This window comes from Panthera uncia, assembly GCF_023721935.1.
Source record: "Panthera uncia isolate 11264 chromosome B2 unlocalized genomic scaffold, Puncia_PCG_1.0 HiC_scaffold_24, whole genome shotgun sequence".
NCBI lineage: Eukaryota > Metazoa > Chordata > Mammalia > Carnivora > Felidae > Panthera > Panthera uncia.
The window spans coordinates 119591744-119617786 of NW_026057580.1; the positions used below are offsets into that span (position 1 = coordinate 119591744).

Sequence of the window (26043 nt, forward strand, 5' to 3'; positions counted from 1 at the left end):
ATATTTGTCCCAGGAGCTACCTTTATTGATATAAAATTGCAAGTAGAGGCTTTAGCCAAGCATACAGCAGCCACCTTTAACCAAACCCGACGTGCAGTCACCCACAAATTTGAAATGTGGCTCTCCCAAACCGAATGGCCTTTGGTATCCTGACTGCAGTACAGGAAGGCACCTTAAGGAGAGCTTAAGGAGGCTCTCATTAAAATAGAGTCTTGTGTCTATACTCAAAAAATGTAACTGAAGTCATGAAAGATTTAAACACATTATCACTATAGATGCCCTAGCTCTAGATCCTTTTAGCAGTTGGCTAGATTTAATTCCTTCCAAATGGAAATATACCCTATTAAACATTGCTATATTTCCTGTTCTCTTTCTCTTTTGTTGTTTCACTTTTTGCATCCATCGAGCAGGAGCTCATGCTATTCATACAAACTTGGAGATGTCTTTAGCGTCCCCCTCAGTGGAAATGCCAGAAACAAGATTCTCCCATCCTATAAAAGGCTTTATTCCAAAATCCCTAGGTGGTCCCCAGTTAGCAGGAAGTAGCTACAGAAGATGGACCTTCACCCTTAATCTCATAGATATGGAATGATGAAATGGACAGTGGGAAACTAAAGCCCCTTCAAGCCCTTCCCACCAACCTACTGGTCTTTGAGCTTTAACGAGAACCCTTAGCCCAAGTGATTGACCTTTCTTAATCTATCCATCATGCATTCTTTCCTAGGAAGAACAGAGCACCTCTGCATGTCACAAAACAGAGACCAGACCCTCTTGGACAACCCTGGGCACTGAGGAACCACACTCCTTGCACAACCTCTGAGCACTGCGATAACATCTGTAGCTGGCACCATCCATTCTGCTTGCAACAAGAAATATTATGGACCACTGCAGTCCTTTTACTGATTAACTGCCCTAAACTCCTTTAAAAATCCCTGGGCCAAGGGACGCCTGGGTGGCTGTTCGTTAAGCATCCAACAGCCCAATCTCAGGGCTCATAATTGGGCTCTCTGCTGTCAGCGCAGAGTCAGCTTGAGATCTTCTGCACCACCCCCCCGCCCCCACGCGAGCGCGATTGCGTGCTCTAAGATGAACATTAAAAAAAAAAAAAAAAAAAAAAAAAAAAAAAAAAAATTCCCTGGCCAGGCAGAAACCTCTAAGCTGGCTTTGGATAAGAGTCCACCTTCTCCCCAGGTGGCCGGCTTTTTGAACAAAGCTCATATTCCTTTTCAGTCAAAACCATCTCTTGAGTATTGCCTTTTCAAGCCAGGGGCAGCAGAATTTGGGGTTCAGTAACAGTCTCTTTGTGGCAAGTGTGACAAGAGTGCATAAAATGGTAGTAGCAGAAACAAAGTAGAATTGAACCTGTAAACCAGGCTGTTTTTTTTCTTTTCATTCTCCAAGTTTGAAAATAGCTAACATGCGCGGAGAGTTTACCATGTGCCTGGCATTGCTCCTGCATTTCCTTAATCCATCTCACAACTTCCTTAGAGGGTAACTGTTACTATTATTCCATTCTACTAACTGAGGCGCTGAGGTCGGGTAACTTGCCGAAGGTCACACCGCTAGACTTCAAAAAGTCAACATTTGAAAATCATTATCTTGCCTCCCCTCGGCAAGGACCAATCAGAAAACGTTCTGGTCCGGCGGCTCACCCCCTAGAACTCCTGGGGAGCTCAGCCCGCCCCTTCTTTCCCTTAAGCCAAATACCCAGCGGAACTGTTCCGGAAACAGCGGAAGTGACGGAGTGCCCACACTTCCCATGGCCGCCACTCTAGTTGGACAATTGGCTGAAGCCTAGGATGGAAGAACTGGCGGAAGTGACATTATCAACGCGCGCCAGAAGTTTAGTAGGGTCGGGAAGGGTCGCCGTGGCGGGCGCCTGGGCTGCCTGTGGCTTAACTTCGTTTTCGCGGCCCCGCAGTGGTCTCTGCAGGGACTCCAGGTAACAGCCCCTTTAGCTTTTCCTCTTCTCTGAGGATTGGTGCAGAGGCGACCACTGCAGCGAGGCCCTGGGGCGATAGTGAGGGAGACGCTGAGTGGGCACGCAGGCCGCGCGGGGGCCGCTCCTCCCCGCTCGTGCCGACGCCGCTCCGGCCTGTACCGGCCGCCCACCCACCCCGGCCGCCTGTCCCGCCCGGTGCCCTCATCTGCTGTGCTTTAACAACGGCTTTCATCGTGCGAGTTCGGGTGCAGGGCTCCGGGAGTGCCCGGGACACAACAGTCCGGCACATCCAAGACCCGGAGTTCCTGTCCTGCCATCCTTTTCTCCTCGTTGATGTTGGAGGGCAGATTCAACCTGGCCTTTGTCCTCCTTTTTTTGCTATCAGCAGGAATGGCTTTGTTATAAAGTTGTGCTTGAGACTTTAACGTTTTGTCAGAGGCTAGAGATTTCCGGCACGATAGAGCGTAAGCTGTAAATACACAGCGCTTGGTTTACAAGGCCTAGCTGTCTAGGCCCCAGGCCGTGTGCTTTTCTAATTTAAAATTCTAGGTAGGCTTCTGTGTGAAAAATAATATGCTTGAGTGGTTTATGCAGACACTGGGGGGCAATGCAAAATTAACTGATTCTTTTCCCTTATCTGTGATTGCCTTTTAAAAAGATCAGATTTGATGCTTCAATTTCCAAAATATGAACACACTCTGCAAACAACTTTCTTTTCAAAGGATAAGTTAGTATTATAGGATAAGTTATAAGTAATAGCTAACGATAGTAGTAACTAAGTAGGATTAAGTTAGAAGTAATAACTGTGGTTTTAATGGCACAGGTGAGTAAAAATGGTCGGTGCCATCACTGGGAATGAGGGATGACCTGAACAATCGTAACATCGGCCCGGACCTAGTGCTGCAGATTTCTTATGTAGACTCTGAGTTTGCACTAAGGGGTCAGGAGCCACCAGTTTTGGAGAAAGCTCTTGTCATGTTTATGAGTGCTTGAAATCCTGCTCTCATTATTTCTTACCTTAACCATAGCAGTGACTGCCTTAAGGTGAACTTCCAGCCTCTAGTTTTATCTCTTTGAATTCATCCACACTTGCCAAAGTAGACCTACTCATGCTGCACTTCAAAATCTTGTCCCTGCTCTTTTGCCTATGTGATATGTAAAACTGGTAGACAGTGTGACCCCACTTACATTTGCTACCTCCTCTCCAGAGCTTGTTGCTTGCATATTGCATGCTTTTGCAGCCTTTGTCTCCTTGTGCTTGGTCTTTTGCCTGCAGTGCTGATTTGTAAATTCCTGCTTACCTTGCTAGACCCAAGTCCAGTGATCATGCTTTGTGAACACATTCCCCTTCAGGACACTTGGCAGTTGCTATGTCTTACCATCCACAGCATGTGTGCATTTGTTCTTGATGACCTACTGTATGCCAGGCATGGTGCTAAGACATTGGCGAGATTCTGCACTCCAGGAACTTGGCATAGTACACCTCTGTTACAGCACTTAAGTTTTGGAGTAATTATTTGTATACCCTTCACATGGAACTCTTTGATGCTAATGACTATTTCCTCTTCATATTTGCATCACTTCTATTGTTATTATAGGATAACAATTTAAAAAATATAATTTTATTATATCTGACATTTTCTGAACCAGAGTTTTTTGTTCCCCCCCCCCCCCCTTTTTCAGTGATGAGTATGTAGGATATATATAGTCTTTGGTCCTTTGTCCTGTCAAAGTGATTGATTCTTTCATTCATTCAACAAATATCTGAGTGCTTACTTTGTACCAGTACATGTTTGAAGCTCGTGTGTGTCTTTGGTATATAATTTGTAACTTTCAGACCAGCAAGTTCTATATGTGCCAATATCTTCTTAGATTTTAATGTTTAAACTGAAATCTACTAATAGCTAACATTTATCTTGGGCTTACTAAGTGATAACTAGATGCTGTTCTTGATATGTTAATGAGCCAGTACTGTTTGACTCTAGTTCTCAAAGCAACTCTAATCAAGGTAAGGAGCCATCTGAACTAAACTCAACAAAAGGTCTTTCAGTAGTCACTTGATTCTTTTTTCTAAAAGAAATAAAAAATGTGTAGCCAGTAAAGAAATGATGTGTTAAGGAAAGCTAGATAGAGGCATAGTTTGTATTTATGTGTTCTAAAGAGGTCAAATTATTGCATGTATAAAAACATGTTTTATTTATTTTTGTGTCTGTACATCTTCTATCACAGTGTTGTATTCAGTTAGATTGGGGCACCTGGATGGCTCAGTCAGTTAAGTGTCCAACTTTGGCTCAGGTCGTGATCTCATGGTTTGTGGGTTTGAGCCCCATGTTTGGCTCTGTGCTGATGGTGCAGAAGCTGCTTTGGATTCTCTCCCTCTGCCATCCCTCACCCCCCGCCCCCCAATAAATAAATAAACTTAAAAAAGAATAAAACAAGGCAAGAAGCAGTATTTTTTAAAAAATAAATGAAGCAGTATTTTTAAAAAAATAAATAACTTAGTAGATCAATAAATATCACATTAAAGTATGTTGGATCCAATTCACTGTTTATTGAAATTAACACCTAAGACATTGTGGAGGATATAAAACTGACTGGAATATTTAAAAACCTCAACTTGGCCCAATAGCACTCTGTACACAGGGTTTAATACATTTTTCTACTCAGGGGCGTCTGGGTGGCTCAGTCGGTTGAGTGTCTGATTTCAGCTCAGGTCGTGATCTCGTCGTTGGTGAGTTTGAGCCTCACATCGGGCTCTGTGCTGACGGAGCCTGGAGCCTGCTTCAGATTCTGTGTCTTCCTCTCTCTCTGCCACCGCCCCCCCCCCCCCCCCGCTCTGTCTCTTTCTCTTTCAAAAATAAACATAAAAAAATAAATGTTTCTACTCTGATTTGACAGTTTCCTTAGGAATGTGTTTTCTCTGAGTGTTTTTTCCCAAAAGTTTTTTTTGTTTCTTTGTTTGTTTGTTTTAGTGTTTATTTATTGGAGAGAGAGACATAGAGTGTGAGCGGGGGAGGTACAGAGAGAGAGACACACACACAGAATCTGAAGCAGGCTCCAGGCTCCAAGGTATCAGCACAGAGCCCAACTCGGGGCTCGAACCCACAAGCCTTGAGATCATGATTTGAGCCAAAGTTGGCCGCTTAACCGACTGAGCCACTCAGGCGCCTCGATTTCCCAAAAGTTTTTAAATATTGATTATGACACCTTATTTTTGAACATTCTAAGTATCAAAAACTAAGTTTTTAATGTTTATTTTTCGAGAGACAAGAGTGTGGGCGGGGGAGGGGCCCCTTCGAGAGAGGGAGTCATAGATTCCGAAGCAGGCTCCAGGCTCTGAGCTGTCAGCACAGAGCCCCATGTGGGGCTTGAGTTCCTGAACTGTGAGATCCTGACCTGAGCTGAAGTCGGACTGAGCCACCCAAGCACCGCTGAACATTCTAAGACCATTTAAATTAAACATGTAATAAAACACTTTTTGCTCTAGTGGCAGTTTTGCATGCGGTCACAATAAACATGGGAGGGAATAGGATTTCAGCATTATAAGGTTAAAAAAGTATATTCCAAAATAGCTTCATTGCTTTTTTCTAGTTTTTTGTGTAATTATGAAACTGGTTCATAAAAGACTGTACAGCTTGTATTCTTACATTAAACCTCCAACTTTTTTCAAAGTGGAGTTACCGTTTCTTGGTGTGCACGAAGACAACGCAAGCCGTTGAGGAAATTGCTAAGAAGTGTGTACTGGGGATGCTTTAGGAAGAGACTGAATGCCGAGGCGAGTTCCAGTCCAAAGGTGTTTAATTTACCAAGAAGAAAGTGAACATCATGGATCAGAACAACAGCCTGCCACCTTACGCTCAGGGCCTGGCCTCCCCTCAGGTAATACAACTGGAGGGAGGGTGTAGATGGGACAGAGTCTACACTGTTAGAGGCAGTAGAAAAAGAAAGGAAGGGAATTTAACCATCTGTCGTTGAAATTGATTTATCTGATTTTAAGCCTCTTACTTTGTTGAAACATTGTATTAGGCTTTGAGAAGGCTTGATAGTGTTAAATTTGAGGAGTTTATTTGGAAGTTAAAATATGTATTTGTCTGTAAATCTTAATCTTTTGATAAATGTTTATGAAAGTGTTCCATGTGACTGTCGGGCCTTTGATTTTGAAAGTAACTTTTGCCAAGTTATTTTCTGTTTTTAGCATTTCTTTTTTATGTTTAAGGTTCCAAATAACATCTACTTTTAAAAAATTAACGCATGATAAGAACACCCACTTTAGGTGTGTTTTGATAATTGTGTACACCTGTGTGTATACAACTGCTCTTCTGATCGAGAGCTAAAGATAGATAGTTTTGCTTCGCCTAGAAAGTCATACAAATGGAATCATACCAGTATGTGCTTTTTTTGTGTATCTCTCTTCGTTGCCCAATATAACATCTGTATATCAGCAGATTCCTTTTTATTGCCGAGTAGTACTCGACTGTATGGATGTACCACATCTTGTGTATCTGCTCTCTAGTTGCTGACATTGTGGGTGTTTTCAGGTTGGGGCTGTTATGGATAAAGTTGCTGTAAACATTTGTGAACAGGCTTTGTGTAAACTGTTTCTGTCTCTCTTGGGTAAATACTTATGAGTGGGATTGCTAGGTCTGTGGTAAGTGTGTGTTTCACTTTATAAGAAACTGCCGAACCATACTCTAGGTCCACCAGCAGCAACGTGAGAGTTCCGCTTGCTCTACATCCTCACTGACGCTCTGACTTTTAGCCATTCTAGTGGTTGCTTAGTGCTGTTTCTTTGTGATTTTAATTTGCATTGTCCTGATGACTAACAATCTTGAGCATCCTGTCAATGCTTATTGGCCAACTGCGTTATTTTCTTTTGTAGAATGTCCTTCACATCTTTCGCCCATTTTTTTAACTGGCTTATTTGTTTGTCTTTTATTGAATTGTAATTGTTCTTCGTGTATTCTGGATACAGGTCCTTTCTGAGATGTAGGTATTGTAGATATTTTCTCTCAGTCTGTGGTGTGGCTTACTTTTCATTTCTTAATGATATCTTTCAAAGAGTAGAAGGTCTTAATTTTTCTCTGAAGTCCATTTATCAATTTTATTTCAGCGTCAGTGCTTCTGTGTCCTAAGAAATCTTGGTTAACCCAAAGTCTTAAGGATTTTCTCTTTCTGATAAAGTTTTAGCTTTTACATGTGTGCCTGTGATCCATTTTGAGTTCATTTGTATACGTGACATAAAGAAAGGCAGACCTTTCAAAACCTCACTCTTTTTAAAGTCACATAACCTGAATTTTTTCTAGCCAGTATTTTACAGATGTGAGTGATCAACGCAGTATGATCGTACCTATACTATTAGGGCTGCAGTGTATGTTTGACCCTCCTCCTCTCATACTCTTTCTGCCACTATGTTGATGAAACAGTTTAACATAAACCTTAGACAATTTTGGTTTATGCTTTCTGCCAAATAAAGTGGTGGAAGTGGGAGAGGATTGTGGCTCCTTTTTGGATTTTGCACGCATTTGAGCATCTGACGAAAACTATGGATTCCTTGATGCAGAAATACTAGGTATACTTTGAAGAGGTTCACAAAGTCACTGCAAACTCTGCAGGCTCTGTGGGCTCTGTAGAGTTGGTGCTGGGTGAGGGCATTAGACTGGCTCCCAGAAAAACTTGGCTGTCATTGTGGGTTCTCTGCTGGTGAGACCTGTGGTCTTGGGGAAGTCCTTTAGCTTCTCCTGGGGTCAGTTTTCTTGTCCTTAATGTGGGAAGAACATCGAGTTTTTCCTTTCCCAGAGGGCTGTTATGAGATAAATTAATTATATCATAAATTGTATATTAATAAATATATTAATTATTAAATCAAATTAATAAATGTGACAGTATCTGGAAGTTAAGCATTCAGAAAAATAAATTGATATTATTCTGATAGATGCATTGGATTTTCTTGATATAAACATTTTGTGTATGTGCTGCCGAAGCGAGCACAGTATAAACTTTTTGGAGAGCAAATGATCCACGTTTTTGAATAGTATTCTAATAATTATTGTCATTATTGTTGCTAACACTTCAGTATCTTCTGCATGCCTGTCATCGTGTTGAATGGGTTCAGTGGCATCTCTGGGGTAACTATATAATTTATTAGCCAAACTTGGACAGATACATTGCGAGTGAAATGGGGAACTACCCAGGTAGTATGCCAGGATAATAGTTTAAAAGCATGGGCAGTCGCTCCAATTATGTCCTTTATACTTTCTAGCAGTATTAGAACATCGTTATCCTATTGATGTGCCTGAACGGTTAAGCAACTTCCTTGAGTGTTCACATGTAATAAGTGGCAGGGTTGGATTTCACACCCGGGTATAATTCTAAATACCAGGCTCTTACCTACTGTGCTATGGTGGAGAAGAAAGTGATGTGTGTAAGGACAGCAAATGCCTTTGTATTATGCATCATGACTCCATTTATATTCGGAAAGCATCTGTCTTTGTACATCTCACCTCCTCTTCTACCAGATAAGTGCTGGAAACAATACCAGCTGGCCTGACTTACTGTCCTCCTGACCTTCCACAGGGTGCCATGACTCCTGGAATCCCCATCTTCAGTCCGATGATGCCTTATGGCACAGGACTGACTCCACAGCCTATTCAGAGCACCAACAGTCTGTCCATCTTGGAGGAGCAGCAGAGGCAGCAGCAGCAGCAGCAACAGCAGCAACAGGCGCAGCAGCAGCAGCAGCAGCAGCAGGCACAGCAACAGCAGCAGCAGCAGGCAGTGGCGGCCGTTCAGCAGTCCGCATCCCAGCAGGCGACGCAGGCGGCCTCGGGCCAGACACCACAGCTCTTCCACTCACAGACTCTTACCACTGCACCCTTGCCGGGCACCACTCCCCTGTATCCCTCCCCCATGACCCCCATGACCCCCATTACGCCCGCCACTCCAGCCTCTGAGAGCTCTGGGATCGTGCCGCAGCTGCAGTGAGTACTTTGTGTCTTTCCCTCAACCCAGAAGGGCCCCTTGCGGCGGGTGCTGCTCTTCTTTGTTTCAGATGGATTGAGTTGTTGAGGGGGTGGCACTAGTGGTCATCTCTGTCTCCCACAGGAGAAAGGATGCGAAGTTGCCTCAGTGAGTCAGTCCCCTTAGTAAAAGGCTCTCATAACATCGCCGCATATTGGGTAGATTGGGTAGCTCGCGTTTATGTCCTTGGGCCAAGCTATCAAATTGTTGTAGACATTTCCCTGCAGCTGATTTGCTGAATCAAGCCTTACATGGTCTCTTTCCCTTTGATGTTTTCTTTGGGAAGGGAAGATTAGTTACTTAGTTCACAATGGTCCTTGTTTGTCTTCATTGGTTATTATAAGGGCTGCATATAACTCTTTGGAGAGCTGTGTCCTTTCCACAAGCTGAGAATGTCTGTTCTTGCCCTCAGTGGATTTTTCTGTACAAATGAAATGGGTCCTATATGTATCAGAATTGGACGCAGGGTGGAGGTAGGAAAAAAGTCCTGAAAAATATACAAATATTCTCTTGTATCTATCAGTGTGAAGTACATAGCTTTTGCTTTTAGGAAGCATGGCCAAAGTGAAGGGTCATTTGCAATAATTACTTCACCAGCCATCGCTGGTCATTTTTGTCACTAAGTAATATTTCATCATAGATCCTGTTATCCAAATCTTGCCTCAGATTTTGATCTGATGTGATTTTAAAAATCAGATGATTTTCATTTTAATACTTTAGAGAGATAATCCCTTGTTAGTTCACGTTTGTCAGCAACATTCCCTGGTGTCTTGCTTGCTTGTCTGGCTTTTATGGCCATTTAAGTTTTTACCTCTTGTTTAAATCATAAGTTATAACCAGTTGTGATGGGGTGTTTGTTTCATCTTGGCACCTTAACCCTTCTGGTATTCCACAAAGCATCTAGTCAGACACGTTACTGAGTTTCCATATCCATTAAGAACCCTGGTAGGTTGGGAATTCAGTGGCCTCTAAATCCTACAAGCTTATGAAGACTTGGGATAGATAATCAGTGAAAATATATAAGAACACATTTTTAAGGGGCGCTTGGCTGGCTCAGTTGGAAGAGCATGCGACTCTTGATCTTGGGGTTGTGAGTTTGAGTCCCATGTTGGGTGTATAGATTATTTAAATTAGTAAACTTAAAGAAAATCATACATTTTTAAGAAGAATTCTGGGGAGGTGGCAGAGCCAAGAAAATCCCTGGACCAAATGGCTTCGGTGAACTCTACCAGACATTTAAAGAACTAATACCAGTCCTTCTCAAACTTTTCTAAAAAATTGAGGGAACATTTTTTAACTCAGTGAGGCCAGCAGTACGCTGACACCAAAGCCAAAGACACTAAAAAGCCTACAGACCAGTATCCCCATTGATCATTGATACAAAAATCTTCAAAAAAATACTAGGAAACATCATTAAGCAGCATGGTGTAAGATTATTCACCATGACCAAGTGGGATTTATTCTTAGAATGAAAGGGTAGATCAACATACAAAAATCAACCATTGGGGGCGCCTGGGTAGCTCAGTCAGTTAAGCATTCAATTCAATTTTGACTCAGGTCATGATTTCACTGTGAGTTCGAGCCCCTCATTGGGCTCTGTGTTGACAGCATGGACCCTTCTTGGGATCCTCTCTCTTCCTCTCTCTGCTCCTTCCCTGCTCATGCTCGCTCTCTCTCCCCCCCCCCCCAAAGTAAATAACCTTAAAAAATCAACCACTGTAATATACCATAACAATAAAATGAAAAGAAAACTGATACCTCAATTGATGCAGAAAAAGAATGGACAAAATTCAACACCCTTTCATGGTAAGAACACTCAACAAAATAGGAAAAGATGGAAACTGCCTTAACATAGTAAAAGCCATATTTAAAAAACCATAGCAAACCTAATACTTAACATTGAAAGACTTAATGCTTTTCCTCTATGATCAGGAACAAGGCAGGGACAACCTCTTTCTCCATCTCTTTCTTTTTTTTTTTCTTTTTTCTTTACATTTATTTATTTTTGAGAGAGACAGAGACAGAGCACACATTGGGGAGGGGCAGAGAGAGAAGGAGACAGAATCTGAAGCTCTGAGCTGTCAGCACAGATCCCGATGCGGGGCTCGAACCCACAAACTGTGAGATCATGACCTAAGCTGAAGTCGGATGCTCAACTGGCTGAGCCACCCAGCCACCCCACTCTTTCTCCATTTCTATTCAACATAGTACCAGAGCAAGGCAAATAAAGGGTATCTAGAGTAGAAAGGAAGAGATAAAATTATCTGTTGGCAGATGTTATGATCTTATATCTAGAAAATCGTAACGAGTCCACAAAAAAACCTGTTAGCTAGAATGAGTGAGTTTATTTAGCAAAGTAGCAGGATACAAAGTTAACACTTGAAAATCAGTTGCATTTCTGTATATAGACAGTGAACAATATGAAAAGGAAATTACAGGTGTCCCTGGGTAGCTCAGTCGTCCTTGGGTAGCTCAGTCGGTTAAGTGCCCGACTTCAGCTCAGATCGTGATCTCACGATTCGTGGGTTCGAACCCAGTGTTGGGCTCTGTGCTGACAGCTTAGAGCCTGGAGCCCACTTTGGATTCTGTGTCTCCCTCTCTCTCTATGCCCTTTCCCTGCTCACACTCTATGTCTCTTAAAAATAAACATTAAAAATTTTTTTTGAAAAGCAAATTACAAAAACAATTCTATTAACAAGATCAAAAAGGATAAAATACACTAAAACCTTGAATTGTGGGTGACTTGTTCTCTGCATGTTTTGCAAGATGAGCAAACATTTCTAATTTTAACTTGACAAATGAGCAGTGTCTTGCAATACGAGTAGCACGTGATGCTGAATGTCACATGATCACAACCTAGCCAATGGTTCTTGAAATTTGCTTTGATATACAAGTGCTTTGGATTACAAGGATGTTTCTGGATTAAATTATGCTCTCAAACCAAGGTTTTGCTGTACTTAGGAATTAACCAAGGATGTGAAAGACGTATGATGAGAACTATAAAACATTGCTGAAAGAACTTTAAAAAAGACATGAAAAGTGGAAGCACATCTCAGGTTCATGGATTAGAAGATTTAATATTGTTAAAATTTTAATATTGCCCAAAATGATCTATAGGTGCAGTGCAATCCCTATCAAAATCCCAATGATATTTTTTGCAGAAGTAGAAAAAATCATGCTAAAATTCAAATGGAATCCTAAGGAACTTTGGCCAAAAACAATCCTGAAAAGGAAGAGCAAACCAGAGGGCTCTCACTTCCTAATTTCAGAACTTACTGCGAAGTTTCAGCAATCAAAACTGTGGTATTGGCATAAACACAGACATATAGACCAATGCAGTAGGATAGAGAGCCCAGAAATAACCCTTGCATATATGGTCAAATGATACTTGTCAAGGGTCCCAAGACTGTTCAATGGAGAAAAGATAGTGTTTTCAACTAATGGTGCTGGGACAACTGGATATCCACATGCAAAAGAATGAAGTTGGACCCTTAGCTAACACCAAATAAAAAACTAACTTAAAATAGATCAAAGACCTAAGTGTAAGACCTAAAACAATAAAACTCAGTGAAGAAAACATAGGACAAAAGCTTTGTGACATTGGACTTCACAATGTTTTCTCAGATGTGACACAAAGGCATGGGTAACAACAGAAAAAACATAAAGTAGACTACATGACAATTTTAAAACTTGTAAAAATTTTTTTTAAAAAGAAAACTTGTATACCAAAAGACACTGTTCACAGAGTAAAAATGCAACCAACAGGAAGGGAGAAAATGCATCCCATAAAGGACTATTATCTGGAGACTTAGAGAACTACTAAAACTCAACAATGAAAACCAAAGAGCCTGATTCCAAAAATGGGCAAAGGACTTGAATAGACATTTTGCCAAAGAAAATACACAAATAGCCAATAAGCACACGAAAGGATGCTCAACGTCACTAAACATTATGTAAATGCAAGTCAAAACTACAATGAGACCACCTCATACCCATTAGGATGGCTATTATCAAAAATAGTATAACAAGTGTTGGGGATATGGAGAAATTTGAACCCTTATGCACTGTTGCTTAAGAAGAAGAAAATACATGTAGCAAATATGTGACTAAATTTGTGGTAGATGTACCACAACTTGATTATTTCTTAAGTAGAGAAATGCTAAAGGCAGGTGTGTATATAAAATTAATTGGAAGGAAATAGGTGAGGTAGAAATGAAAACATTCATTGGGTTGATCTTTTTTTTTTTTTTTTTTTTTCTAATGCTCATTTGTTTATTGAGTGAGAGAGAATCCCAAACAGGCTCCATGCTGCACTCGATCTCACGTACTGTGAGACCATGACCTGAGCCAAAATCAAGAGTCAGACACTCAACTGACTGAACCATGCAGGCACCCCTTGGGTTGATTATTCCAATTGGCCTTACAATTGTCTATTAAAGAACACCGCTTGGGGCACCTGTGTGGCTCAGTCGGTCTGGCGTCCGACTTCAGCTCAGGTCATGATCTCATAGTTTGTGAGTTTGAGCCCCATGTTGGGCTCTGTGCTGACAGCTCAGAGCCTGGAACCTGCTTCAGATTCTGTGTCTCTCTCTCTCTCTGCCCCTCCCCTGCTCATGCTCTGTTTCTGTCTCAAAAGTAAATAAACATTAAAAAAAAGTTAAAAGAGAAAAAAACACAGCTATCCTCTTATCCAACCCAGTTGTGAGCCATCAAGTTTTCAAACTGTTGCATTTTGACAGGACAGGAACCAAAAGCAGCAATGAGCTGGAAACAGCTGGAGATGTATTTGCAATCTGGAATTGGCATTCATACGACAGTGATGTCCCATGCCCGTGCATGATGGTTTATGGGCAATTAGTGTCATTCAAAGGGCAAATAAGAGCTTCATTCAGAAGGCTAAGGCATGGCTCTACAGATAGATGGACTCAAAGCCTGGCTACCACTTAGGAGCCGTGTTTATCTGGAGCAAGGATCCCATTTTATCTGGAGCAACCATGCCATTTAAGCCTCAGCTTCTGCATCTGAAAATGTGAATATTAATAGTTATTACTTCATAGTGCATTGTAAGTATTAAGTGGGGCAACCCATGTAAAATGCTCACCATGGTGTGTGGTAAACATAATAAATGTCAACAATGTAAATTTTTTTAAATTTTAATTTTTATTTATTTTTATTTAAAAAACTTTTTAATGTTTATTTATTTTTGAGAGAGAGAGGGAGGGAGAGAGAGGGAGAAAGAGAGACAGAGCATGAGCGGGGGAGGAGCAGAGAGAGAGGGAGACACAGAATCCGAAACAGGCTCCAGGCTCTGAGCTGTCAGCACAGAGCCCGACGCGGGGCTCAAACTCACGAACCGTGAGATCATGACCTGAGCTGAAGCCGGACGCTCAACTGACTGAGCCACCCAAGTGCCCCAATGTAAAATTTTTTTGATTAAAATTTAAACTGACCTAATTACATTGTTCTAGTAAAAGAATCAGATTTCTAGATAATTATCTAACACTTCATCCTGTAAAAGTTAAATGATCATGCTTTCTTTTCAAATTTCTTGCAGAAATATTGTATCTACGGTGAATCTTGGCTGTAAGCTTGACCTAAAGACCATTGCACTTCGTGCCCGAAATGCTGAATATAATCCCAAGGTCAGAGCAATTACAATGTATTTCAAACTATAATAATACAGGAATTTGTTGTTAAAGGTCCCTAGACCAAAACGTGTTATGCTTAAGTTTGTTGATACCAACAAAATGAGGAATTAAAGAAAATTGTGTATTGTTTTTTATTGAGAGACCCTAGAATCACAGCAGTCTACAAGATAAAGTACTAAATTTATTTACCCATTGTGATGGGGATCCTGTGACATTAAAAAACAAAATATGTGGTATGATTTCATTTATGTTTTGAAAACCATATGGAATGGAATGATACGCTGTCTGGAATTTACTTGAAAATAAAACAATTAGAGAATTGGGGAAGGGCACATGGGTGAAACAAGATAGGCCAGAAGTTAATAATTGTCAGGGTTGGGTAATAAGTATAGGGAGTTTATTATATTTTTCTATGTATAACTTTTAAACTTTATAATAAAAATATTATGGGGTAAAAATACCTATGATACTTTTTACGTTAACATAAGCAGCCTGAGTACATGGTAAGGCTTTTGTCTCTGCATTGGTAGATAAGTTGTTTTTTAAAAAAATAGTAAATATTTGCATTCACAAACGGATGGACATTCTTCAAGGACTAGACAGACCAGGCCTCTGAGTGGAGATGGTCGGATTGAAGAAGAGCTCTTGGGTAGGGCCCTGTAGAAGACAGTTCCCCTAAAGTGGGAGAATCTATTAGCGTGCTGTTTACTTTCATACATGGGGAACCGCTATTAAACTGGTTTCGTTTAACAAAGGAAAAATAAGATTTTATATAAGAAAAAAAGAGAAGGCAGAAGGACATACTTGAGAATCTGAGTATTCTATTTGACAGGCTATCTGTGTCAGTGTCTGTTTGTGCCTCTCAGTTTTTCCAGATTACCGCCATATCCTTTACTGATGTCCCTTGTTCCCCCTTTGGTGAAACTCCCAGTCTAGGTTGCCCATGCGGGTTTGACTCCTTTTCTTATGTGGTGTCATTATTTGAATGTCCTCTTGAAATAGTGTCCAAGTGGCAGCATGTAAGCTTACCTGGATGTTAGACAGTGGAGAAATATCATAAGAAATGAGTGAAATTCACTTCATACATCCAGTATTTTTTAGTTTGCTTACACCTAACCAGAAGGATTAACTTCCCAAGAATCAGCTTGGTCAATTTTAGGAACGGAATGTCTTTTTTCTCAACTTACTGATTGTTCTGTTCTGTGCCTCCCTGCGCCCCCCAAGTATTTATCCCATTTGTTAACAATTGTGCCAAAACTACTTGGCCGGCCAATAAATAGAGGACACTTTTATTATCTGGCTCTGTTTTAGCCAGTGAAGTTATGATAAAGCATTTGTTAGGTGAGTGGTTTCATTTGTTGTTTGAGCCACAATCCAGAAACTTCTGTTTTAGTTTGGGAACTCCTGGTCAGGGTAGAGATCTCATACACTGGGTGAAATCATGTTCTTGTACCACATTTTGTCAACAGCACAAAATGATTAAACACAAGGGGAAGAAGTGAGAAAGAACAGGCAGTATATATACCAAGTGTGTTGTCCTATCCTTGATTCCAAGCTCTTGGGAGGAAGCTGTATTTTCAGGAGTCACCACTTTCTGGAGGAGGTCTTCCAGCAGATTCGGGGTCAATCTTCAGGCAGAACCCATGCCCAGTTGGATTCTGAGTACATGCAAACTGGGGAAGTTATCCATGTGTCTAATCCTGGTGCTTGAGAATGGTATTTCAGTTAGAGTCTCAAATGCTTTCTTCTACGCAGTTTGAAGCTGACTTTCACTGAAAATCGCTTTCATGTTTCTGTCAGCTGCCTGTACATCACCTAGAGATGTGTGTGGTGATGTTTTCTTTAGAAATGTGGCTTACCCATAATGGGGCATGCGACTGTGTATACGACTGACATTGGTTTGACCAGGACAGGTTTCCTATGCTATCCAAAAGTTTGCATTAAGTCACTTTGCTTTCATTAAAGACCTACATTAGTGCCTGTTTTTGCCAACGGAAAGAAATCTGAAGAGAATTTCTGCTTTTACAAAATGGTGATTGTTCCTCACTTTACTCCATTTGGGTTTATGAAAGGTTTCACAGGAACACTCTACTTTTCAGTAGCAGGGGAAACCTGTTTTTGACAAGACCAGGATATATCAAGGTTGGGACAGTTAGTAGGAGCCAGGCCACTTTTCATGCATCTTTCAGGAACAGTGTCATAGGGTGAGAATTTGCAGGGATTTTGGGGTGTAACACCCTGTCATTAGGGCTAGGATTGTAGGCCAAGAAAAATAAAACTCTTTTTGGAAACTTGGACTGTTTTAGCACTTGCCTTTTAACAAAGGAAAACTTCAGTCAACAGGAGAACTATGTACATACTATTAAACGGTGTATCTAAACTTTGGGCACTCAATCAAATCTAAGAGGGAGTTCAGAGCCTTGCCCTCTATTATGTGAGAATTGAAGATATGGCATTTCTCAGCAGCCTTTTGAACTTCTCAAGTTGAATATCCCCAATATTTTTGTAAAATTTGAATCAATGTACGTATTTGTCTTTTTTTTTTTTTTTTTTTAGTGTGGCTTTTTGTGTGTGTGCATATGCATAAGTATTAAAACTTGAGGATGACTTTGACACCCAGCTATTTTGAGACATTTAAGTAAAACAGAGAAAGACAATGACCAAGTTTCTGCCTCCCTCCTCAACCAGAAAAACTATATATATCATTGTGTCGTCATTGGCAGCTAACCCTAGTAAGAACTGCATGAGTTAGAGAAGCCATTTCCCTTAGAGTAGGCTATAATCTTACAATTGATATTTCCTTCAGAAGTCTGATTTCTCTAATAAGTCATTAATTTATTTTTAATGTTTTAATTGGAGATAACCAAAGAAAATAGACAACTCTTATTGTCCTAATAACATAAACCCAAATCTTATTGAATGTTAATATTTACTCATGAACCTCTAGTAAGATAACTGTGAGCTTTTGTAACAGAATATATCTTATAACAACATTTAAAAGTTACACTGTATCAATGTAAAAATATCAATGTAAAATATACCTTGATTATTTTAAATGTATGAGTCGTTATTGAATGACTTATTCTAGGATGTATCATCAGAACAAAACAGAATGAAGTAGGTTTAGATTTATTTTCATAGTTTACTAAATTACGTTTTTTTAAGGAAAGGGAAGTAAAGTGGTTGGGTTTAGGTTGGAGTAGTATTTAAGAGTTACATAGAAAGCAGACAAAATAATTTTGTAGAAGTGTAGGGGTATGTTTGTCAGCTGAACCAGGTAAGTTGGATAAATATATGTTAGCTGTACATTGAGAAAAAAGTTAAGTGATGGTCTTGGAGAGAGTTTCTAAATCTCTGTCTTTTATATACAAGTGAGAAAGATGTAGCCTAGGTAGAAATGTCCAAAATAAAAGTTGCTGTAATAACTGTCTAAGAAAGAAAATGACTCCTTTAGTTATTGAGACTTTTTGGTCTGCTTGGTTGAGCTAATTAAAATTTGGAGGACATCAAATATGGCTAATTATTTTAGAACCCTTTCTTTTTACAGTAAGAATAAATCTTTATGGTTGCCCAGTAGCCATTGGGGAAACCACAAAGATACTTCAATGTAAAAACAGTTCTTTTTTTTTTAATTTTATTTTATTTAGAGTGAGAATTTAAGAAAGAAAACGGAAAAGCCAGAACTGTTGAACTTCTTTCATCATTTAAAGCATTTTACCTTTGACTTTGAAATGTAATATATCAGCATATTAAGTTAGACAGTACATATCTAATGTTGAATTTTTGAAGGTTAACACACAAACCTGAATTTGTAAGGTTGAATTTGTGATAAACTGTAACAATTTCCTTAATAAGAAGATAAAGTGTATATTTATTATCTGTTGTGTCTCCTATAGTCTCAACCATTTCTATTAGTTATCTTCAGCCAGAGCAATTCAATGTTGTGTCCTACGGACATAAGAAAACTAGCAGGTAGATAACCAAGAAATGTCTTGCTGTCTGTTCATCGGTACACGTCTTATGTCCCTTTTTTAATCGTTTAACGTGGTAAAATAAACATGTATATCTCCATTTGTCCTTCCACCAAGTAATAGAATGGCTCTTATATGGCATATAAAAATGAAAGTAAAGGCTAAATGAAAACTGTTTATTGGCCAGGTTTTTATCTTTATCTTAAGAAATAATGTAAATATTAGACATTTTTGAAGTATTTTTCTAAAATCCCAAGGTAGCTAAGATCTGGAAGTAACCATTTATGCACTGTGGTAAGCCAGTATACAGGCTGTATGTAGCATTATAATAATTAATCTTTTATCTATTATTTTATTTACTTTGAATACATAATTCTACAATGTTATAGTCTCTAATGAAATGATATTATTTGATCAATAAAATCAATAGAGGGTATTTAGGAAATGCAAGGTTAGGCTTTTCTGGGACTTGTACAAACTAGAATGTAGTGCTTGTATTTTTGCATGGTGGTAAAATCTGCAGGAAGACAGAGCAGTTTTAAAACTAAAATTGCAAAAGGAATCTAATTTGTTAAAGAGCTATCCTGATTAGAAATACATGAATATTTCTTATGTAATCATCAGATATTAAAATTTTAGAGTTATTTGCAAGTAATTTTTTGCTTTTTATCATGTAAACTAGTAATGGAGGCTATTCATTCAACCCACAGCTGAAATATGTTCCCCTCGAGTTACGATGTTAGCAGTAAAAACATTGTTAAAAAGTCGAAATTAAAAATAAAAAGTTTGATTTTTTTCTTAATTTGCAATTTTATGTGTTGATACTTTAATACTGTTTCTAAAAGCTAGTTGGAAACAGAAGGTCACTCCACTACATATTGATATGTTTGTAATTTGATTTACTCCCTCTGGAGGTAGAAAAGGTTTATCAATCGATTTGCCAAAAAAAATCAGTAAGTTAACAGTTCTAGAAGCTGGCAAATATAAGGTAGAAACAGAGGCACTGATATTTATTAAGGATGTAATTAAAGTAAAATTTTTTGCAAATATTAGTTGTTGTTGCAATGGTGTGGAAAAATACACAGATCTTGGTTCAACGTACTCAGTAGTCACTGTATTCTGCCCCCTGTGCAAAGAAAAGCATGCGTGCTGCCCGGTGATGTAAGAGACCCATGTATAGGAACATGTGCCAGGGATTTTGAGAACTCTCCATTTTACCAGTCGTGACGTTCATTGTCTTACTCTCCTAAAGGAAGTCAGTCTGGTGTGACCTCATTAACAATTGTCTCTGACCATTTTAGCGGTTTGCTGCTGTTATCATGAGAATAAGAGAGCCCCGAACCACTGCACTAATATTCAGTTCTGGGAAAATGGTGTGCACAGGAGCCAAGAGGTAGGTTTAAGGAGTTTATTCTCCTGGTTGTATGTTACCATGGTTACTCAGTTGCATTTTATGTGTCTTTGATAAAATGTAACATCCAAGCTATTACTAAGAATCCCTTTATGTAACAAATTTTATGTATAACACAAATTCATCCCCAAGTGAAAACAAATTGGTCATGAATCACAAAATTTCCGAGCAGATGGTGTGAGAGTGTATAGATCTGCTTGGTACTGGCAGTGGGACAGACCACGTGTGTTGGTCATAGATGCCCGCTGCTCCTTGTTGTAAATAGGCTTCATCATGAGAGTTAGGGTTTATTCAGGTCTTAAGATGTCTACCCCTTTCATAAATGCTATTGCTTATATTCTGCGTCTGTTTGAAGTGATCCTGTCTGTGAAGGTTAGTGCTTTGGGGCCTTGGCTGTAAACCTTGTCTTACAGAGTCCACGTAATTGGTAGAAGGCGAAGGTTGGAGGAAGGTTAGTGGCATCAGCTTCATAGAGCTTGAATAAGTGAAGTAAATTAAGCTCTTAAAATAAAAATTAATATGACTTGGAGTTGTCTACACACCAAGAGGGCTGCAGATGTTTTTGCTTATTCTGAACTTTGAAGTTGTCTTTTTTTTTTTTTAATGTTTGTTTAGTTTTGAGAGAGAGAAACAGTGCAAGTGGGGGAGGGGCAGAGAGCTAGGGAGACACAGAATCGGAAGCAGGTTCCAGGCTCCAAGCTGTCAGCACAGAGCCGGAAGTGGGGCTCGGACTTGTGAAACAGCGAGATCATGACCTGAGCTGAAGTCGGACGCTTAACCCACTGAGCCACCCACACGCCCCTGAAGTTGTCTTTAATGAGGGGAAGGCCATTGGTGTGGACACAGTGGTTCCTGATCTCCTGTGTTGCCTTTTTCAGAAGGCAAGGTGTGGGTCTCTCCCTGGCTTCCACATAAGTCTTCATTTTGGAGTCTTGCTTGTTTTTTCCTGGATGGGTCATCAAAAGCTTCTGGCTTATCAATAAATGCTGGGTGTTTTTTTCTTTCCCAGACATGCTATCCATTCACTGTTTAGCTGTCTTTATCCATTTGCTACACACTGAATAGTGGGTATCTAGTTGCATGATTATTTTATCAAGATAGGAATCCACAAATAAATTTATTTTCCTCAAGAAAAAAAAAGCATTGCAAAAGTATGTATGTTTAATTTTTGTTACCCTAACCCTTGCACTTGAGAGTCTTTTGCTTATGATAGTATTATTGCTTTTATTTTGCTTTTCTTACATAGGCCATACATTACTAAGCCATAGTTTTATCCAACAGATGAGTTATAGGAATGGATAAAGAGAGATTTAATATAAAAGAAGATACAATTAGAGTATGCATTATCTAAGTATAAATCTCATTAATATTTTCCTATTAAAATGAAATTGTTAATTTTCACCTTAGGAATTTGTAGGCTAAAATACAGTAATCGTAATGATCATGGTGATGATGAGATGTTCCACATCTGTAAAATCTGGGCATATCAGTAGTCTGATGAATTGAATTTTGAATTCAGTAATTTTGAATTTCAAATAAAATTTTATTTTAGCTGGCTTTGACTATGACTATCTCACTTTTTCTTCTCCCTAGTGAAGAGCAGTCCCGACTAGCAGCAAGAAAATATGCCAGAGTTGTACAGAAATTAGGTTTTCCAGCAAAGTTCTTGGACTTCAAGATTCAGAATATGGTGGGGAGCTGTGATGTGAAATTCCCTATAAGGTTAGAAGGCCTCGTGCTGACCCACCAACAATTTAGTAGGTGAGTCTGAAATGTATTGTGATTGTCTTTGGCAACAATTCACTTGTATAATCTGTGTAAACATTATTCATGATAAAACATACGCAGAACAGTCAGTATGTAAGAACAAGGGATGTACTGATAGATGTATTGAATGTTGAAGTTTCTTCTTTCTGTCTTGGAAAATACATTTTTCTCACCATTCTCCTACCTCCCATTTCACTTATTGACATCCACAACTCCCCTTGACTGGGATGAAATTGGCTCCCTGTTATTTTATTGCTCAATAAATGCATTTTAAATGCATGAATTAAATCCACAGCCTGTTATGTCAACTTTTGTCCCCAGTTGTTTGAATTTCTCTAGTGAACATTATACGAGCTGTACCAGTAAAGTATAAACTTGAGTGAAATGATTATTATTTCCTCTTACTTTCCCTGCCACCTACAAGGCCACTGCCCACTTCTCCAGCCTCTCTGCTCCCAGCACCGCTTAGACTTGCCCTGCCCTTCTTGGACCAGGGCTCTTGGCCCAAGTTTTATACTTGGCACCTTCTTGTTATACTTTTCACCTAGGAAACTCCCACTGGCACTTCAGATATCCACCCAAGTGTCTCTTCCTCAGAGAAGCCTGTCCTGCATTTCCCAGTAGGTTAACCACACACATCATTACTGTTTTCAGTCTGTCTGAACTGGGAGCATGAGGCTGCTACGACAACAGAAAATCCAGACTCATTAGAAATAGAGTTCGTTGGTCTTCAAGTGCCCATGACGGGTCGCCCTCACTGGCCTTAAGTTCTCTTTCCTGTGGGTTGGCCTCGCAGTGAATTTGCCGTTTAGTCAGTATTTTCCCTGCGCAGGTCCTCATTTTACCTGAAGCATGGACAGCTTTTAATTTCTAAACTGTTTTTGTCATTTTCCTCCTAGTTACGAGCCAGAGTTATTTCCTGGTTTAATCTACAGAATGATCAAACCCAGAATTGTTCTTCTTATTTTTGTTTCTGGAAAAGTTGTTTTAACAGGTAAGTTGTAACAGAAAGTAGTATCCAGAGGTTTGCAAGAGTTTCAAGAACAGCATTTTCTCAGTGCTGAGAAGTAATTTCAGTTGGCTGGCGAGTGGTGAAGACACCTTTGCCCCTTTCTTCTCCTCACCCTAACACTCTGATGGGAAACATACCCACCAGGGGGGTGAGAGCAGGGAAGATGGCCATTACATTGCTTAAGAGATGGCATTTTAAGCTGGAAATCCTCCTGTAAAGCTTTGAGATTCATCTGTGTCGTTTGGAGACAACAGAGGGAAGTTTAGAAGAGCTTGCTTAAAGGCAGCAAGTGGGAGAATAAGATTTGGTCATTCCTTCTGCACTGCTTGGGTCACGAGCTGCTCAGGTCACGAGCTGGTGCAGGGAATAACACTGGTCACATGTGGTGGACTGCAGGGCAGGAGGCTGGAGTCATCTAGGGCACTGTTTTGTGGCTTAAAAAGCCATTTTAAGAAAATAGTACTTTAAAAACAAAAACAGGGTTGTATCAAGGGATTCCCTCATTAGTGTTCTGTCAGTCTAACTGGGAATGGAGAGAATTGTCCTTGTGGTTTTAAAGTAATTTTACCTTTTAAGAATAGCTATTTCAGACTCCTCTCTTTGACTTGTCTTCATAGGTGCTAAAGTCAGAGCAGAAATTTACGAAGCATTTGAAAATATCTACCCTATTCTAAAGGGTTTCAGGAAGACGACATAATGGCTGTTAATGTACTCCTGCCTCTGCACCCACTTGTTCTTTTTTTTAAAAACAAATCAGTTTTGGTACATTTAAATGGTGGTGTTGTGGAGGGTCCCAGTTTGGTGAGAAGATGGGCGTTCTGTGGGTTGCAGCACCAGGTGAAGCTCTCCGGTGTGCACTCCCCGTGGCGATGCTGGGAAGTGGTCTTCTGCGCAGAGAACACTGCAGCATTATGTAAGTTGCTCATACTGTGCTGCTGTTTGAGTTGTGCTGCCTGTTTATTTATATTTAGATTTTAAACACATACTGCTGTTGACAAGTTGGTTTGAGGTACAGAACTTCAAATGTTAAAGCCACCTCTGCAGTTGATTGGACTTTTTCTTTTAATTTCTTCCCCATAAACCAGTTTTTATATTTCTACCAGAAAAGTAAAAATCTTTTTTAAAAGCGTTGTTTTTCTAATTCGTGACTCCTAGGGGTTATTTTTGTGCCAGACACATTCCGCCTTTTCAGTATTGCAGGACAGAATAGATGTATTAAGGAAAACAAATGGCTGTACATATATTTCTTCCTTTGGAGTACTCTGTACAATAAATGCTGTTTATAAAAGTGTTAGATTGATGTTATAAATGATACCTTGTAAGATTCATGTGACCATACTGGTAAAGTTTGTATTTTAGATATAATTGCCTGAAACCATTTCAGTGTGTGCTTGCTTGCTTGTTGTTTGTTTCAGTCAACATTTCATTGTATGTTGCAGTTTTAATGGAAGAACTACCTGAAAATTTAAGGTTGGTCACGAAACATGTATTTATGATGTCCCATAAATTGAGCACTTCCTGTTTCCCAGATACATTGCCTGTAATTCTCACGAAACCTGTAACTAGGTTTTGTTCCTCTTTCTTAGGTGAGGAAACTCTGGCCTCAGCTGAGGGATGAGGCATTTGTCCCAGGTTACATAGCCAGTGAGTGGCAAAATCAGGCTCCAGGGCAAAGTCCTTCAGTATTAAAGCTGGGGTATATGTACAGCCTAGTGAGGTGTTTTTTCTCATGAACATTAGCTGGAAATTTGTAAGTTCTTGGGTGTTCTTGCTGGAGTTAATTGCAAAAGTATATTTTCAAACAGTTCAGAGGCATATAATCAGAAAGGAAAAAGTTCTTCTGCTTACTGCTCTGGGGTATCTCCCAGGCCCCATTCTGTACAGGTCCTTTCCTTTTGGGGTGCTTTTGATCCCATATTTGGAAAATACTAAAGCATATGTTCAGTTTTATATAGCTTTGCCTTTTTTTCCCCATCAGTAGGTCATAAACCCATTTCCATGATAGGGAGTCCAATGGCATCACAAATGTATGACATCTCTTAGGTACCATTATGTATTTACCTGTTTCCTTAATTATGGCCATTGATATCAGTAATGTTAAGGATCATTTGGAAAGACATCTATGCAAGAAAGAAATCTCTCTCCACGTGTAGATCTTCTCTTAGATTCTTCAGTAAAGTTTTGCAATTTTTTCATATAGGGCTTCTACATTTCATAAAAATTAATTCCTAAGTATTCTCTGGTTCCTATTAATGAAATTTTTCATTACATTTTAGTTCTTGTTGACATATCTTCTTCCTAATCACTCTTCTGAATTCTGAAACTTCTACCTGTGAAACACCGCACACACAGATAGCCTAACAAATATGTCCAGCACAGTGTACTCCTCAGTAGACACCCCTGCAGCCACCACCTGGAACCTTGCCTGTGTCCCTGAAACCCCTCCTGCTCCTGCCCAGCCACAGCACCACCCACCAATAGATGTTATCTTGAATTTTGTAGTCATCACCTAAATTACTAATATAGGGCAGTCTTCCATTAAAAAAAATTCCGTGTTTTTATGCACGTATTCCTTATATTCCTCTTCCATCTCTTTTCCTTAAAATTTACAGACCATTTAGCTGGTAGTTTCTTTCAGTATATGTTTTGCTATTTTCAAATTCATGGTGTTATTCAGCCTGTTCTTCTGTTCTCTGTATTTCCTGCAAATGAGTAGCTGCATCCAGACAGAGGCTTGATACCTTTGTAAAGACTACAGAAGTGCCATGTTCTTTTGTGAGGAGTCAAGTCTCTGGTGTTCTCTCTTCTCTCTCTCTCTAACATTTATTTTTGAGAGACAGAGCATGAGCAGGGGAGGGGCAGAAAGAGAGAGGGAGACACAGAATTGGTAGCAGGCTCCAGGCTCCGAGCTGTCAGCCCAGAGCCCAACACGAACTCGAACCCGTGAGCCGGGATATCATGACCTGAGCCAAAGTCAGACACTTCACCGACTGAGCCACCCATGTGCTCCATTTCACTGTATTTTATACACAAATCTTTTTTAAATATAGGTACACATATAACATGGGCTAACAAGCCACGACTTGCTCAGCTAAAATTACAGTCAAATAGCCAAGTAGTCGGTGACATTAACAGATGGTGTAACATCCAAGAAGATGTACTTAGGGCGGCAGTGCCACTTCCAGGCCAGCGGGGATAGGTGTGGGAGAATATGAACCAATGTAGATTAGCTGTCGGTCCTCAAGCACTGACCAACAGCAATGTCCTTCATGCTT

General features: G+C 39.9%; 1 protein-coding gene across 2 annotated transcripts; it reads left to right on the forward strand.

Annotated features, from left to right (window-relative positions):
* The first annotated feature begins 1827 nt into the window (after positions 1-1827).
* Positions 1828-24146, forward strand: TBP (TATA-box binding protein). Of its 2 annotated transcripts, none has more exons than XM_049654634.1 (8): positions 1828-1942; positions 5615-5821; positions 8516-8919; positions 14514-14601; positions 19880-19971; positions 21583-21750; positions 22656-22750; positions 23386-24146. In XM_049654634.1, the coding sequence occupies exons 2-8, from the start codon at positions 5768-5770 to the stop codon at positions 23463-23465; spliced, it is 981 nt and encodes a 326-aa protein (XP_049510591.1). In that variant the 5' UTR covers positions 1828-1942; positions 5615-5767; the 3' UTR covers positions 23466-24146. The 2 variants fall into 2 exon arrangements, with proteins under 2 accessions (XP_049510591.1, XP_049510590.1); XM_049654633.1 differs by lacking the exon at positions 1828-1942 and adding an exon at positions 2005-2491.
* The last annotated feature ends 1897 nt before the right edge of the window (positions 24147-26043 follow it).

Bases quoted from the DNA above. Each gene is read 5' to 3' on its own strand.
- TBP (XM_049654634.1), top strand. From the start codon at position 5,768: ATGGATCAGAACAACAGCCTGCCACCTTACGCTCAGGGCCTGGCCTCC. The intron at 5,822-8,515 runs GTAATACAACTG...GACCTTCCACAG, and splicing joins AGGGCCTGGCCTCCCCTCAG to GGTGCCATGACTCCTGGAAT. The intron at 14,602-19,879 runs GTCAGAGCAATT...TGACCATTTTAG, and splicing joins ATGCTGAATATAATCCCAAG to CGGTTTGCTGCTGTTATCAT.